This window comes from Penaeus vannamei, chromosome 33, assembly GCF_042767895.1.
Source record: "Penaeus vannamei isolate JL-2024 chromosome 33, ASM4276789v1, whole genome shotgun sequence".
NCBI lineage: Eukaryota > Metazoa > Arthropoda > Malacostraca > Decapoda > Penaeidae > Penaeus > Penaeus vannamei.
The window spans coordinates 22905541-22918040 of record NC_091581.1 but is presented as its reverse complement, the minus strand read 5'-3'; the positions used below and the strand labels follow the sequence as shown (position 1 = coordinate 22918040).

Genomic DNA, 12500 nt, shown 5'->3' with positions numbered 1-12500 from the left:
AATGGCCATGATAAGCATCTTATTCACTCGCAAATATCCCGACTTTAATCAGCCAGCTGCGCGGACGCCGTTTATCAGGCTCAGTGGAAAAGGGGCAATATATTTCGAAGGAGGAACAAAAGGTGATAAGAATAATCTCCATGCTAGGGGGCGCCCTCCTGGCTGGCGGTCTCACGCAGGATTATAACGTGCTCTTTGGGAGTCCTTGTGGAGAAGCAGGACTCGGTCTTAGGGAAAGCAGGTCGCGACGCTTTTTTTTTTTTTTTTTTTTTTTTTTTTTTTTTACTTGTGAGACTAGCAAGTAGGTTATGTGTTTCATCTCTTCCTCTATGAATACACAGACACACATGCACATGCGCACGCACGCAGATAAGCATAGGCACACGCACAGGCCCACACACACTCTCTCTTTCACTAATTCACGCACGTACGCGCACACACACACACACACACACACACACACACACACACACACACACACACACACACACACACACACACTCTCTCTCTCTCTCTCTCTCTCTCTCTCTCTCTCTCTCTCTCTCTCTCTCTCTCTCTCTCGCACACATACACACACACACACATTGTACATTGTGTTTCATATTGCTTTGCTTTCAAATTATGTTGTTAATCGCATTTTTGTCGTCTCGTTCCTTTGTTCATGTTCAAGCTATTCTGCTTTTTTCCATGTTTTCCTTCCCTTTGCCACTTTTGAAGTATTGCCCATTATTTTCATCCGTTTCCCTGTCTTTCCTTTCGCCCAATTATTTTGCTCTCGCATCCTTCCTATCTACCTTATCAATCGCTTATCCTATTTATTAAGTAACCCTTCTCACCTTCCTTCTTCCCCGATGATCGTCTCCCCTTCGCTAACACACCAGCCATCTTTCCATTGTTGAAAAGTTCCCATCTCGCTTTGCTCCGGGCGGCAGCTATAACAAAGGGGACACAGCAAATTGCGTTGTTGATTTTTCTAAATGTTTGCGGCCGTAAAAAACATGGAATCGAAGCAAGCGGCAGTGTAATGTATGCATTTATACAAAATTCTCCACGCTTGTTTGTATGGACACGGACAGGAAAGTTGGACTTCGTGTGGTTACGAACGTTGATTCTGTCTATTCGAGGCGTCCATTGTGTCTGACTGAGCATCCGTTGTGCATAACAGCGCAATGGTGGAGAATAATAGCATCTGTTGTTGTTTTGAGAGGGGGGCTGGCGAATAACAATAGATTTGTGTCCAATGGTTTGCATTTATTGGGCACTAATAGGAATATAATCTGATGTTTTAATGGTGTAAATGTCGACGGATAAATGTATGCATGCAGTCTTACATGTGTATTTGTGGGGAGATAGATAGATAGATAGGTGGAGAGAGAGAGAGAGAGAGAGAGAGAGAGCGAGAGAGAGGGAGAGAGAGAGAGAGAGAGAGAGAGAGAGAGAGAGAGAGAGAGAGAGAGAGAGAGAGAGAATGTCAAATTAAATCAGTTCACGGGATTTCATTATAAAAAAAAGTTTGAAAGTTATTTTTTCATCAGATTGTTCTGGTAACCTCTCAGGATACTTCGGTTATACTAGTAATTATTGCAACAAATTCATTTTCATTTATTTAACTTTACTTCTAAAGTTATCCCTGAAATTAATCATTCATAATTAACAGTAGTTTTAAACAGTGGTCATTTAGAATTTGCAAAAAGGTTACTTTTAGGATTAGTTTGTAATTAGTAATTATCGGGGATATAGTAAATTTTGGCATAACGTTAAAGATTCAATAACAAGTAGCATTATTGCAAAAACAGTCTGACTGTGTTCAGGGTTTTAGCAAAAGTTGATGTTTACCTTTAGCTTCCCCATGATAGGCATAATAATACCACAATTCATGCCGTAAATGACTTGGAACATACATAATGTGCAAATCAAAATGGTGAGATTATCTAGAACAGTGGTTCATGATTTTTTTTAGTCACGGACCCCTTTGAGAACCGGATGAAAACTATCGACCCCCTTCCCCTGAAATATTCTCACAGATACAACTTTGCATGCAATGTGTATAATGTACGTGATTGTTTCATGCGTAGATGAGATACACAAAGGAGTATAAACTTTAAAGTAAACATTCGAAAAAAACGGTCTTTATGCAAAAAGTAATGGTATTTTTTTTATCTTATCCTCACGGACCACCTGAAACCTAGCTTAAGAACCCCTGATCTAGAGCATGAACCTGTCAAATCGAACCAAAACCGGCTATATATTCGGAAACAAAAACACGTCCGTCCTTGCCGGCAACTATGAACGTGCCGGTTTGTTATGAACCAATACCAACATCACCTAATTGCACACTGGAATGGATACCTGACTCTGGAAGTATCTAAATCCAAAGGGTTAATTTTACAGACAATTAAAGTTATGTGCTCTGTGAAGATAGAACGCTCAAAATACGTATGCCAAAATGCTACAAAAAGTGCGTGATTACAAGCTTATTGAAACTTACTTCACATTAACATTATCAATTCAAAAATGAGAAAACCTTTGACCCTTTGACTGACTCAGAGTAGAGTAATGCCTATGTTGATGGTAATGATAATGATGATTGTGATGGTGACGATATCAGTAATTGTGATAATAAACCTCTGAAGAAAAGGGTCTGTATAATGAGGAGGAGGATTATAATAAAAAGACGAAGAGGACAACGCAGAACAAGAACAAGAAAAAGGAAAAAGATAAAAGAGAAGGAGTAAGGGCGAGCGCAGGACGTAGAGAGCGACTGCCAGGAGCGGGGCGAGGCAATCTCTTATCTGCTAGATCCTCTAAACTCTCTTGAATACTTCGCTGATTGTTACCTTTCCTTCGGCGGGATTCCCTCGTAGCTGCCAAGTGTCTCTCGGATCAGACGCCAAGACGGGGGAAGTTGCGGCTTTTGACAGACACCAGGGAATGTGGTCAGGCAACAAAGGGAACCGCGCAGAAGATTGCTCTAACGGACAAAGCCAGACTGGGGGATTTGAAAAAATGTTGGAAGGACAATTTGAATTCTTGCTTTCGTAGGATCGGATTTTTTTTTTCCTTATTCTTAAGTTTTCAGGTTAGTTTTCTCTGTTGAAGATTAGAGCCTGGAGGATCGCAGCTGCAGATGGGTTGAGCGTGCTGTCGATGCGTTGCTTAGAGTGTGATATTTATGTTTTGATTGTTGATGTGAATTTACTTATGTATTGATGATGATGATGATGATGATGATGATGATGACGATTATTATTATTATTATTATTATTATTATTATTATTATTACTATTATTATCAGTATTGTTTTTATTATTATTATTATTATTATTATTATTATTATTATTATTATTATTATTATTATTATTATTATTATTATTATTATTATTATTACTATTACTATTATTATTATTAGATACATTATTTGTTGATAGATTTTTAAGCGTTCTAGATATTCAAACATTATAATCTTACACCGTATTCGCTGTTAATGATCATAGCTATTGACGCCGCAGATGATTTTAAATAATCAATCAATCCCTGGATGATACACAAGTTTTTCGCGTTGTATGAAGAAAAATTAACGTTTTTTTTTTTTTTTTTTTTTGCAAATCGTTTTCGCGTTGTGCTTTTGTGGCTGTCACTGGCCTTGTTAGCTGCCGCCATTTTTTTTCTTGGGATATAGTCAGATGGTTGGCTTAGCGATGATGCGAAAAGTGGAATTTGGTTTTGATTTTATTAGATTTCTCTATCTGGATGAAATTTAAGAATTAATATTAATGAGAGAAATACAGTTATGACTTTGACCTATTCATATAGATGATTATTTCACAGACGAATAGGCTATGGAAGATCAAATGTTCACATTTGTGTTAATAGGGATAAAAAAAAAATTGATCTAAATGTACAGGTTCTTAGCACATATAAACTTCGTGTTCTTCAGCTGTTACCAATGGCTGATGATTAATATTACTTACGTATATAACATAAAATAAATACCAATAAGAATCTATCATTTTGATTACCATCCGTAGAATTATGAGGAACGTTACACAACAAAATCTCCATAGTTCACACTTTTCAATCTTCCCGACTCACCGACGACACGCTCTGACGTTCGGATCGATGAAGTGGTTAACGCGGAATTAGCCGGGAAAGATGCTCCGCCGAATCGCTAGCTCGGCCGCCATATTGGTATTCACCTGAAGACTCGTTTCTGGCGAAAGGGTGCGGGGGTTTATGATTTTTTTTTCTTCCATTGCGTCGGTCTGTTTTAATAAAATCGAATGCATGGACTCATAGTTTCTCAAATGATGCAGAGGTATATTAAAGATCCGAAATTTTGAATTGTTTTTTTTAATATCGACGGATATTTTTCCAGAGTACCGGGCGGAAAACACGTTTAAAAGGCACCCGATAGTGGCGCTGCGACAAGCCATTTGCGAAGATAAAGAGTAGGCTGGTTCTTTATTTGGCGGTAAATCTACAAGCTTTCGTTGAAAATAATACATGGAGTGAATTTCTCTAGTGGACGCTCGGATGACTTCCGAACACTGACTCTGGGGGAAACCTGCATAATAGCCTCCAAGACACAACGCTCACAGACACTGGTATACATATTTTCTTGTTTTCCCGAAGTGAAGCCCACGCCGTCGCTCGTTGCTGTCGTATTCTGTACAATTCCCCGGGGGATTAGAAGGCAAACAAAACGGTCGGAGCGAAGTGTATAGCGGATACATATCCTCGATTGTTTTGAGTAAATTCTGAAAATAGAATGAATACAGGATTGCCCAGCGGCTTACATTTCATGGAAATAATAACGATAAAGATAGGTAAACCATGAAAGGATGTCAGTTTAATTGCTGGTGAGAAAGAATGATAGAGACGGAGATATTGAATATCGTTCTTTCTTTTAAATGTTTATGTTTTTATGTTTGTCTTGTCATTGTACCTAATTATTTATAATGTAACTCCTTAAAATTTATGAGTCATGATTCCATCTGGTTATGTTTTATATATTGTTACTTGCTATGCGGTAGTCAAAAAAGAAAAAAAAAAACAAAAAAAAAAAACACGCGCATCAGAAGCATTGATAATACTTCATAATGTGGCAGACCAAGGTGCTTTTTCTTATTCTGTTTTAGCCTTACGAATTTCCCGCTTCCCCCCTATACCTGTCTGTGTCCGGATGTTCGTTTGTCCGCCATTCTGTCTCACAAACGACGATAGTTGGTTAAAGATAACCGCTCTTGTTACCTGAATTGCCATAAGTCGGGGTATTTTTATCAGACTTTAAATTCGCTGAATGTCGTGTGTGTCATTCAGAAACGCAGGAATCACTGAATGGCAAAGATAAACACAAACTATAATTTCATTCCAAGAAGATGCGTCTGGTAAATAACGGACTTTTTGCTTTGCAAATTTGAAAGCAAAATACCTGGAAGGTGTGCAAATCCATCATGTAGTTAGTTTGCGCAGCTCAGTGCCACAGACATCAGCATCTTCAAGCCGAACGGAGAACTCTGGAAGAAAAGTGTAAACTGGCGGGACAAATGCAGCCAAGGCGATGCCGATAAGGTGACCGCTCGCGACACTTGACACGAAGGAAGAAGCCCGTCTCTGTTCTCCCGCGATGGTATTGATTAATATCACCTATCAGTCTCAATTAGAAGCGCGTACCTGGCAAGTTTCTGAATAGATTTATCGTCTCTTGGTAAGGTTTCTCAAGTTTCACTATCATCCTGGAAGAATCATCATAGTTCTAGAATTTTCCCAAGTGCGTCTCCGACCATGAGAAGCGATCCAGTTGGTGTTTTACAAGTCGCGATACTGTGAGGTAACTTATTCCTTTGCTGTATGACCTGCAAAAGGTCGAGTCTTCAGTGAAAAATCGAAACCCTCTCTGCCTAAGCAACAAAAATCACATTATTTAGGTGTTTAAAACTTAATTATCTCAACGCACACAAAAGATGCATTCTCAGTCCCAGTATTTTTGGCCGGTTGGTTAAAATTTCGCGAGGTCCGACCGAAAGAATATTCTTCGTGCAGACGTGCATGTACACAGAATTAAATAATATATTTGTCTAGACATGCATATCTACCGGAGAGATAGATAAATGAATATCTATCAGACAGATAAACAGATCTGCATTAAATTTCTGTGTATATGTATGTCCGTATCTATGAATATTCATGGGGTAGGGCCTTGTGCAATTTAACTGGCCGTTTGTCATTACTGCGCTCAGCGAGAATGCGCAGCTGTTGGATTAAGTTTAAATATAAACAAAACTAAGCGTCTATTACTGGAAATTAAATGAAATGTTGAGCACTGTATACTAATTTATCTAGTTTTCACTGCATTAAGATTGTAAAGGTAAGATGTTCCATTACTTTTTTTTTCTTTGGGGGGGGGGGGGGTCATGTAATCAGAAAATGGAAACCTATCAAAGTAGCTATATAAATCATAAGAATACAGGATGTGATCGGAGCGGATAATAATGAACAGTAAAAAGGTCTATAAAGATTAATATAGGAAATTGACTAGAGAAATGGTATCTGCCAGCGATTACGTCTGTTTGCCTGCCTCTCTCTCTGTCTCCCTCCCTTCCTTGCTTCCTTCCTTCCTTCCCTCCTTCCTTCCTTCCTTCCTTCCTCCCACCCTCCCTTCCTTCCTCCTACCCTCCCTTCCTTCCTTCCTCCTACCCTTCCTTCCTTCCCTTCTTCCTTCCTTCCTCCCTTCCCTCCTTCCCTCCCTCCCTCCCTACCTACCTACCTACCTACCTACCTATCTACCGTCCTCCCTCCCTCTCTCCTTACCCCCTCCCCCTCTTTCTCTCTCGCACGCACTCTCTCTGTATCATCCCTTTTGATTCCAGCGTCGCAAAGCTCTACGTGCACACACTCTAGCCAAAAGATGAGATGGAGTACGCTTTTGAATACTGTTTTGGCTATCGGGATCAAAGAACGTTTAAGTATGAGGAAAAGCCCGGAGCTATATGCGTTCGATTTTTTGAAATTAGAATGAAAAGTTTTTTGTGTATGTGCACAGCTTAATGTTTAGTTACATTTTTTACTGAGTTGCAGAAGAAGGCATTATGTGAAAGATGTATGAAGACGAATAAAACATGATTGCAGACAGGATGAATTACAGAGAAATGGAGAATTTTGTTACTGCCGTTCAATATGATTTCCTGGAAAAAAGAAATCCATCTTCATCTTTCTCAGAACGTATCTGAACATATGAACAGGAACGAATTTGTTCCTCTGTCGAATAAATATTATGACCCCGATTGTACAGATCTTCTTTCTCATCCCTACAACCTATATACCTACCTGTTAATTCATGAAAATTATATGATGTACACGACAGAGCACATTAAACGATCAACACCAAATTCTCCTGAAAACATTATTCATGAAAAAAGAAAACATCCTACATAACCATATATTATTCCTTAACTATAAGATAGGAGGGAAAAGTATGCAACTGGGAAGGTACCCCCTTGCAGATGGTTCCTGTCAGGTTCACCAGAAAGGAGCAGTTTATGGTAAGACAACACACTTAGGAGGACTGATCCATACCTTTTTCCTTCCCAGCGCTGCTACAAGCCCTCACACGGAGATAAAAGTGTGTTATATGGTCCCATATAAAAGACTTTTACTCTATATGCTAATTCTTGCTCATATTACTCTAGCTGAGGCAGGTTACAGCGCCCATGCCAAGGAGAGAATCCGCAAGCAAACAGAACGACTAAGAAGAAAAAAACCGCAAATCAAAGAAAAGTATTTTGTTATCGTTATCGGCCTGCATAACAGCGACAGCCTTTTAACTACATTATGAGGTACTTATATAAGTAAAAATAGCGTTGAATGGTTACCATGCTAATGATTTACGGCATTTATACATTCCACAATTAAGAGGACGCTTTCGGAAAACAGCAGTTACCACAGAGCATCGTTAGCAAAACAATACAAAATCCATGTAAAGAAGAAAGGAACAGAGGGGAGAAAAAGACACATTTCCTCGGACCAAACATTACGGTCGGTTTTATGGAATGCCAGTAGCGGGTTCTCGTCCGTACATTTTTCAGTACTCGCTCAAGGGACCGAGGTCGAGACCCTATATAATTTCTGGAAACTCCGCGTATATGTTGGGTTTTCTCTACACCGGCGTTATTCATCCGCTTCAGTTCATTAAATCAACTCATGATTTTCTTCCTGCTGACTGGAATTGACCTTCGTATCGGGGTGACTGAGGGGAGTTTACAAAGGAAAGGTCGCACGGTCGCTGTTCCTTCAACCGTACCCGCAGTTTTCTCTACTTGTCTGCTTGTTTTTGCTGTTACCGTTTCCATAGCCTGTGGCCGGGGTGGATAAAGAGCGCGTGTCAATCAGAGGTTGGAGCCGGGTCTGTTCCCCGCGGATACACGCGGTTTACCGAAAGGATTTCCAGCGACATTGCGTATGTGAGGCTGAAGTTGCCTTGGTAACCAGGAGGAGGTGGCTTTATTTTAGAAATGGTACACCCAGCGCATGCGTGGTGCTTTGCAGGAATTCTAGATATGTTTCAAATATGTATAAACACAGGAAAGGGCGGACGCAGATGGAATGAACACACAGCCACAATAAGGAGACTGTTATTGTTGCTGCTTTTCATTTCATCTCGGTGTTTGGTTATCGTACTGTCCCGTTGTCTGTGTTTCTATCTCTATTGCGCGTTAAAATTACCCTACCAAAACCCATAGCCAGTAAGATTACTCATTTTAAGCAAATGCTGAATGACCGTTTAGAAATCTCCTAAGGGTTGTCCCGACTTGCAAGAGGTCGTGGACAATGAATATGAGACAGTTGATATGCCTAGGAGATAGTCCTGTTATGAACCACATTTATAACGAAGGAAGCACGAGCCTTGGCCAGACATATTGATAGGGGCGACGGAGGCACCTTTTTCATTTTTTCATCGGTGTGATTTGTGTGTCCACTAAAAAGGTTGATTTCGATGTTATTAGTATGTGTGCCCTTTATTCTCAGGTTATTGTAACTATCTATTCTCTCTCTCTCTCTCTCCCTCTCTCTCTCTTTCTCTCTCTCTCTCTCTCTCTCTCTCTCTCTCTCTCTCTCTCTCTCTCTCTCTCTCTCTCTCTCTCTCTCTCTCTCTCTCTCTCTCTCCCTTCTCTCTCTCTCTCTCTCTCTCTCTCTCTCTCTCTCTCTCTCTCTCTCTCTCTCTCTCTCTCTCTCTCTCTCTCTCTCTCTCTCTCTCTCTCTCTCTCTCCCCCAGCTTCTCTATTCCTTCTTTAATATTTTCTCCTCTCCTATTTCTTTCTTCTCCCTCCCATCCTTTTTCCCTCATATTTCCTTCTGTTTATCAATTCAGTTCAGTAAATCAATTAACGAATAGAACCATCCCCTTCCTACATTTATTCATCCACTTTCTGATTAATCTATCTCTTCACCCACGCCTTCCTCCTCTTTCTTATCTCTTTTCTCTTCACTTGTTATTCTGTGCCTGAACTCGTTATCTTCATTGTTTGACGGAGAGGCCAACTCAGCTTTCTTTATGCGCCATAAAAGGTCTAAAAATGCTCAATAGTTGTGTAATAAACTCAAGATATTGATTATCAACCCATATCATGTTATTTAAGTGTCTTTCCATTGTTATTATCGAAGAAGCGAAGCCAACAATGTCTTTTTACGGTGTTAAAACCAGATCCCAGAACAGAACACGTAGTCGCGCCTTTGTCCTGGCTGACGGCAGATTCCGCAGCCAAGACCCGCGACAAGAGAAATCACGGAAGCGCAACAAGTGGGACCATACTATTGCAGGCATGAGTGGAAAACAGCAACAAAGTGAATTCCAGGCTATGATAATAATTCGTTTGTCTCTCTCTCTCCCTCTCCCTCCAGTTGGTGTGCAACGGGATGCTCTTCGCTTGCGTGAACGTGGCGGGTTTGTTCACGCACTACCCCGGCGAGGCGGCAAGGAGACAGGCGTTCATCGAGACCCGTCAGTGCATCTCCGCCCGGATGAACACGCAGCGCGAGAATCAGCAACAGGTAAACAGAACTCGCTTATGGGTGCAGAGCAGTTGCTTTTGCCGCTGTTGTTGTTGTTGTTGTTGTTGTTGTTGTTGTTGTTGTTGTTGTTGTTGTTGTTCTTCTTCTTCTTCTTCTTCTCCTCCTTCTTGTTGTTGTTGTTGTTGTTCTTCTTCTCCTCCTCCTTCTCCTTCTTCTTAATCTTCTTCTTCTTCTTCTTCCTCTTCTTCTTCTTCTTCTTCTTCTTCTTCTTCTTCTTCTTCTTCTTCTTCTTCTTCTTCTTCTTCTTCTTCTTCTTCTTCTTCTTCTTCTCCTTCTTGCTTGGAAAATTGAGGGACTTTGTATTTCATTTGCATGGGCGTGTGATTGGACTTGGCGTGTCAGTCTGGCAATAGGTATTAGTTTCCCTTTATGAGGAATGCTTTATTTCTAAAAGCTTTATTTGCACGCATCCCAGCCTCATATAACGATACATACATGTGTGTGTGTGTGTGTGTGTGTGTGTGTGTGTGTGTGTGTGTGTGTGTGTGTGTGTGTGTGTGTGTGTGTGTGTGTGTGTGTGTGTGTACATATTTGTATGTGTATATATATATTATATAAACAGACATGAATATATATGTACATATATATGTATACATATATATATGAGTGTGTATATATATATATATATATATATATATATATATATATATATATATATATATATATATATATATATATATATATATATATATATATGCACACACACACACTCATATATATATATATAAATAGGGATGACAAATCCGGTCTAAGATATTGGTGCAGTTATCGCTGTTTTGTTTTTATGGTCTGTATATTTATTACTCCGCGAGATAAGTAAATAATACGAGGAAATGCACTCTCGCCTTCAAGTTTTATCCCATGTAAAGTAGAAATTCGAGGAAAATCAATTTTCGTTACCCAGTCGCCTTACCCCCCCACCCCCGGCCACCCCCTTCCCCTTGGCTCCGATTGGCCCCTAATAGGGACGACGTCTCTCGAGATGCTGCTTGATCCTAGGGACATTCAGCAAGGTCTGGCGCTATCAACAAGGCACTCCAGCATGCGACCTGCTGATTGCCACGGCCGAGTGTCTTATTACAGAGTTCAGTGCCGCGCTCGGGTCGAACACCAAGAATAGGGAATAATGATGAGAATTCCTGTAGAATAAAATAGTCTAGTGATGGTGTAAAAGATTTATACAAGTGTGGGAAGTGTACGAATGGGTCCAGAATGACATGTGCACGGTGCATGCATGGGCGGTCAGAATCACCCCTCCCTCTCCCTCTCTCACCCATGACTTCACTGACAGAGGGATCTCTTCCTCCCTTTCTCTCTCTCACTCATGACCGCACTGACAGACGGTCCTCTCCCTCCCTCAGCCTCACACACGAACGTCGCTATCGGCAAAAGCGAGTTTACCTCCGCCCTTCTACAGTGCCTGCTTCACTATATAATTAAGACAATATACAATGGCTCAGCGAAACTTCATTATCAGCGAAGAAACACGATATGAGGTGCGGAGCGGGTATGGGAGGAATCGAGATCATGTTCAGTATAAGGGAAACGAGGGGGGGAGGGGGGAGGGCAATAAAGGGAAAGGGAACGGAATATGATGAGGACTGTGAAAGGAAAGGGGGAATATGAAGGGGTCAGTAAATGGAAGGAGAGGGAGTATAGGAAGACAGTAGGAAAGGGATGATGGGAAGGAATTTGAGATCAACAATACATGGAAAGGAAAAGGAATATGAGGAATTCAGTGAAACAGAAGGTAAAAAAAAATGTTTAGTAACTATAAAACGGGAGGAAAATGAGAACAGCAAGAGGATAGTGACGCAGGGTCGTCCTCATTACTGCATTCATATTTACACAGACACAAGTGTAAGAGTAGACTCACAGCGGACACACTAACCCCCTACGTACACTTCCAACACACATATGTTTATTCTGACAAACCTACAGCACCTATGGGAATCCGGAGGGACGGGAGACGGGAGAGGAGAAGAGAGGAGAGGGAAAGAGGAGAAGAAAAAGAAGAGAGGTGTATTATTCCCAGAAAAGCCTGCTAAGCCAACAGAGGACTGGGATGGATGGAGACATAAATTCAGCGCAAGTTCCTTAGACCGGGAATGTTCCCAATTTAAGAGGATATAGGATCAATCGCGGGAAGAGGAGCATGTGGCTGGGACAGACAGCGGGATGCCGTCGGTACTCGCGAGGGAGTGATGGGGATCAGTGTGTAAAGACGGGGAAGGTTTTGTGAGTTTAAGGAGGCATAAAGTCACGCTGGAGGATTCAGACGGGCCATTGCGACGCCCATTAAAGGGAGGAAATGTGGAAAGAAGACAGTGCACCCATATATTAAATTTACACAAGACATACATACGTTGCACGTTTCGTGTTTTCCAAGAGAATAAAGACACACATTAGTGCTGTAATAAAAGACACCAAGA

General features: G+C 40.9%; 1 protein-coding gene across 1 annotated transcript in view; it reads left to right on the top strand.

The window, feature by feature from the left end:
* The window catches only part of LOC113822760 (adenylate cyclase type 5), a 293919-nt gene that overhangs the window by 145180 nt on the left and 136239 nt on the right, over window positions 1–12500 (top strand). Inside the window, exon 3 of the mRNA XM_070145395.1 lies at window positions 9898–10047. Coding sequence (XP_070001496.1) covers window positions 9898–10047 — 150 coding nt within the window. The remainder of the gene's footprint in view (window positions 1–9897; window positions 10048–12500) is intronic.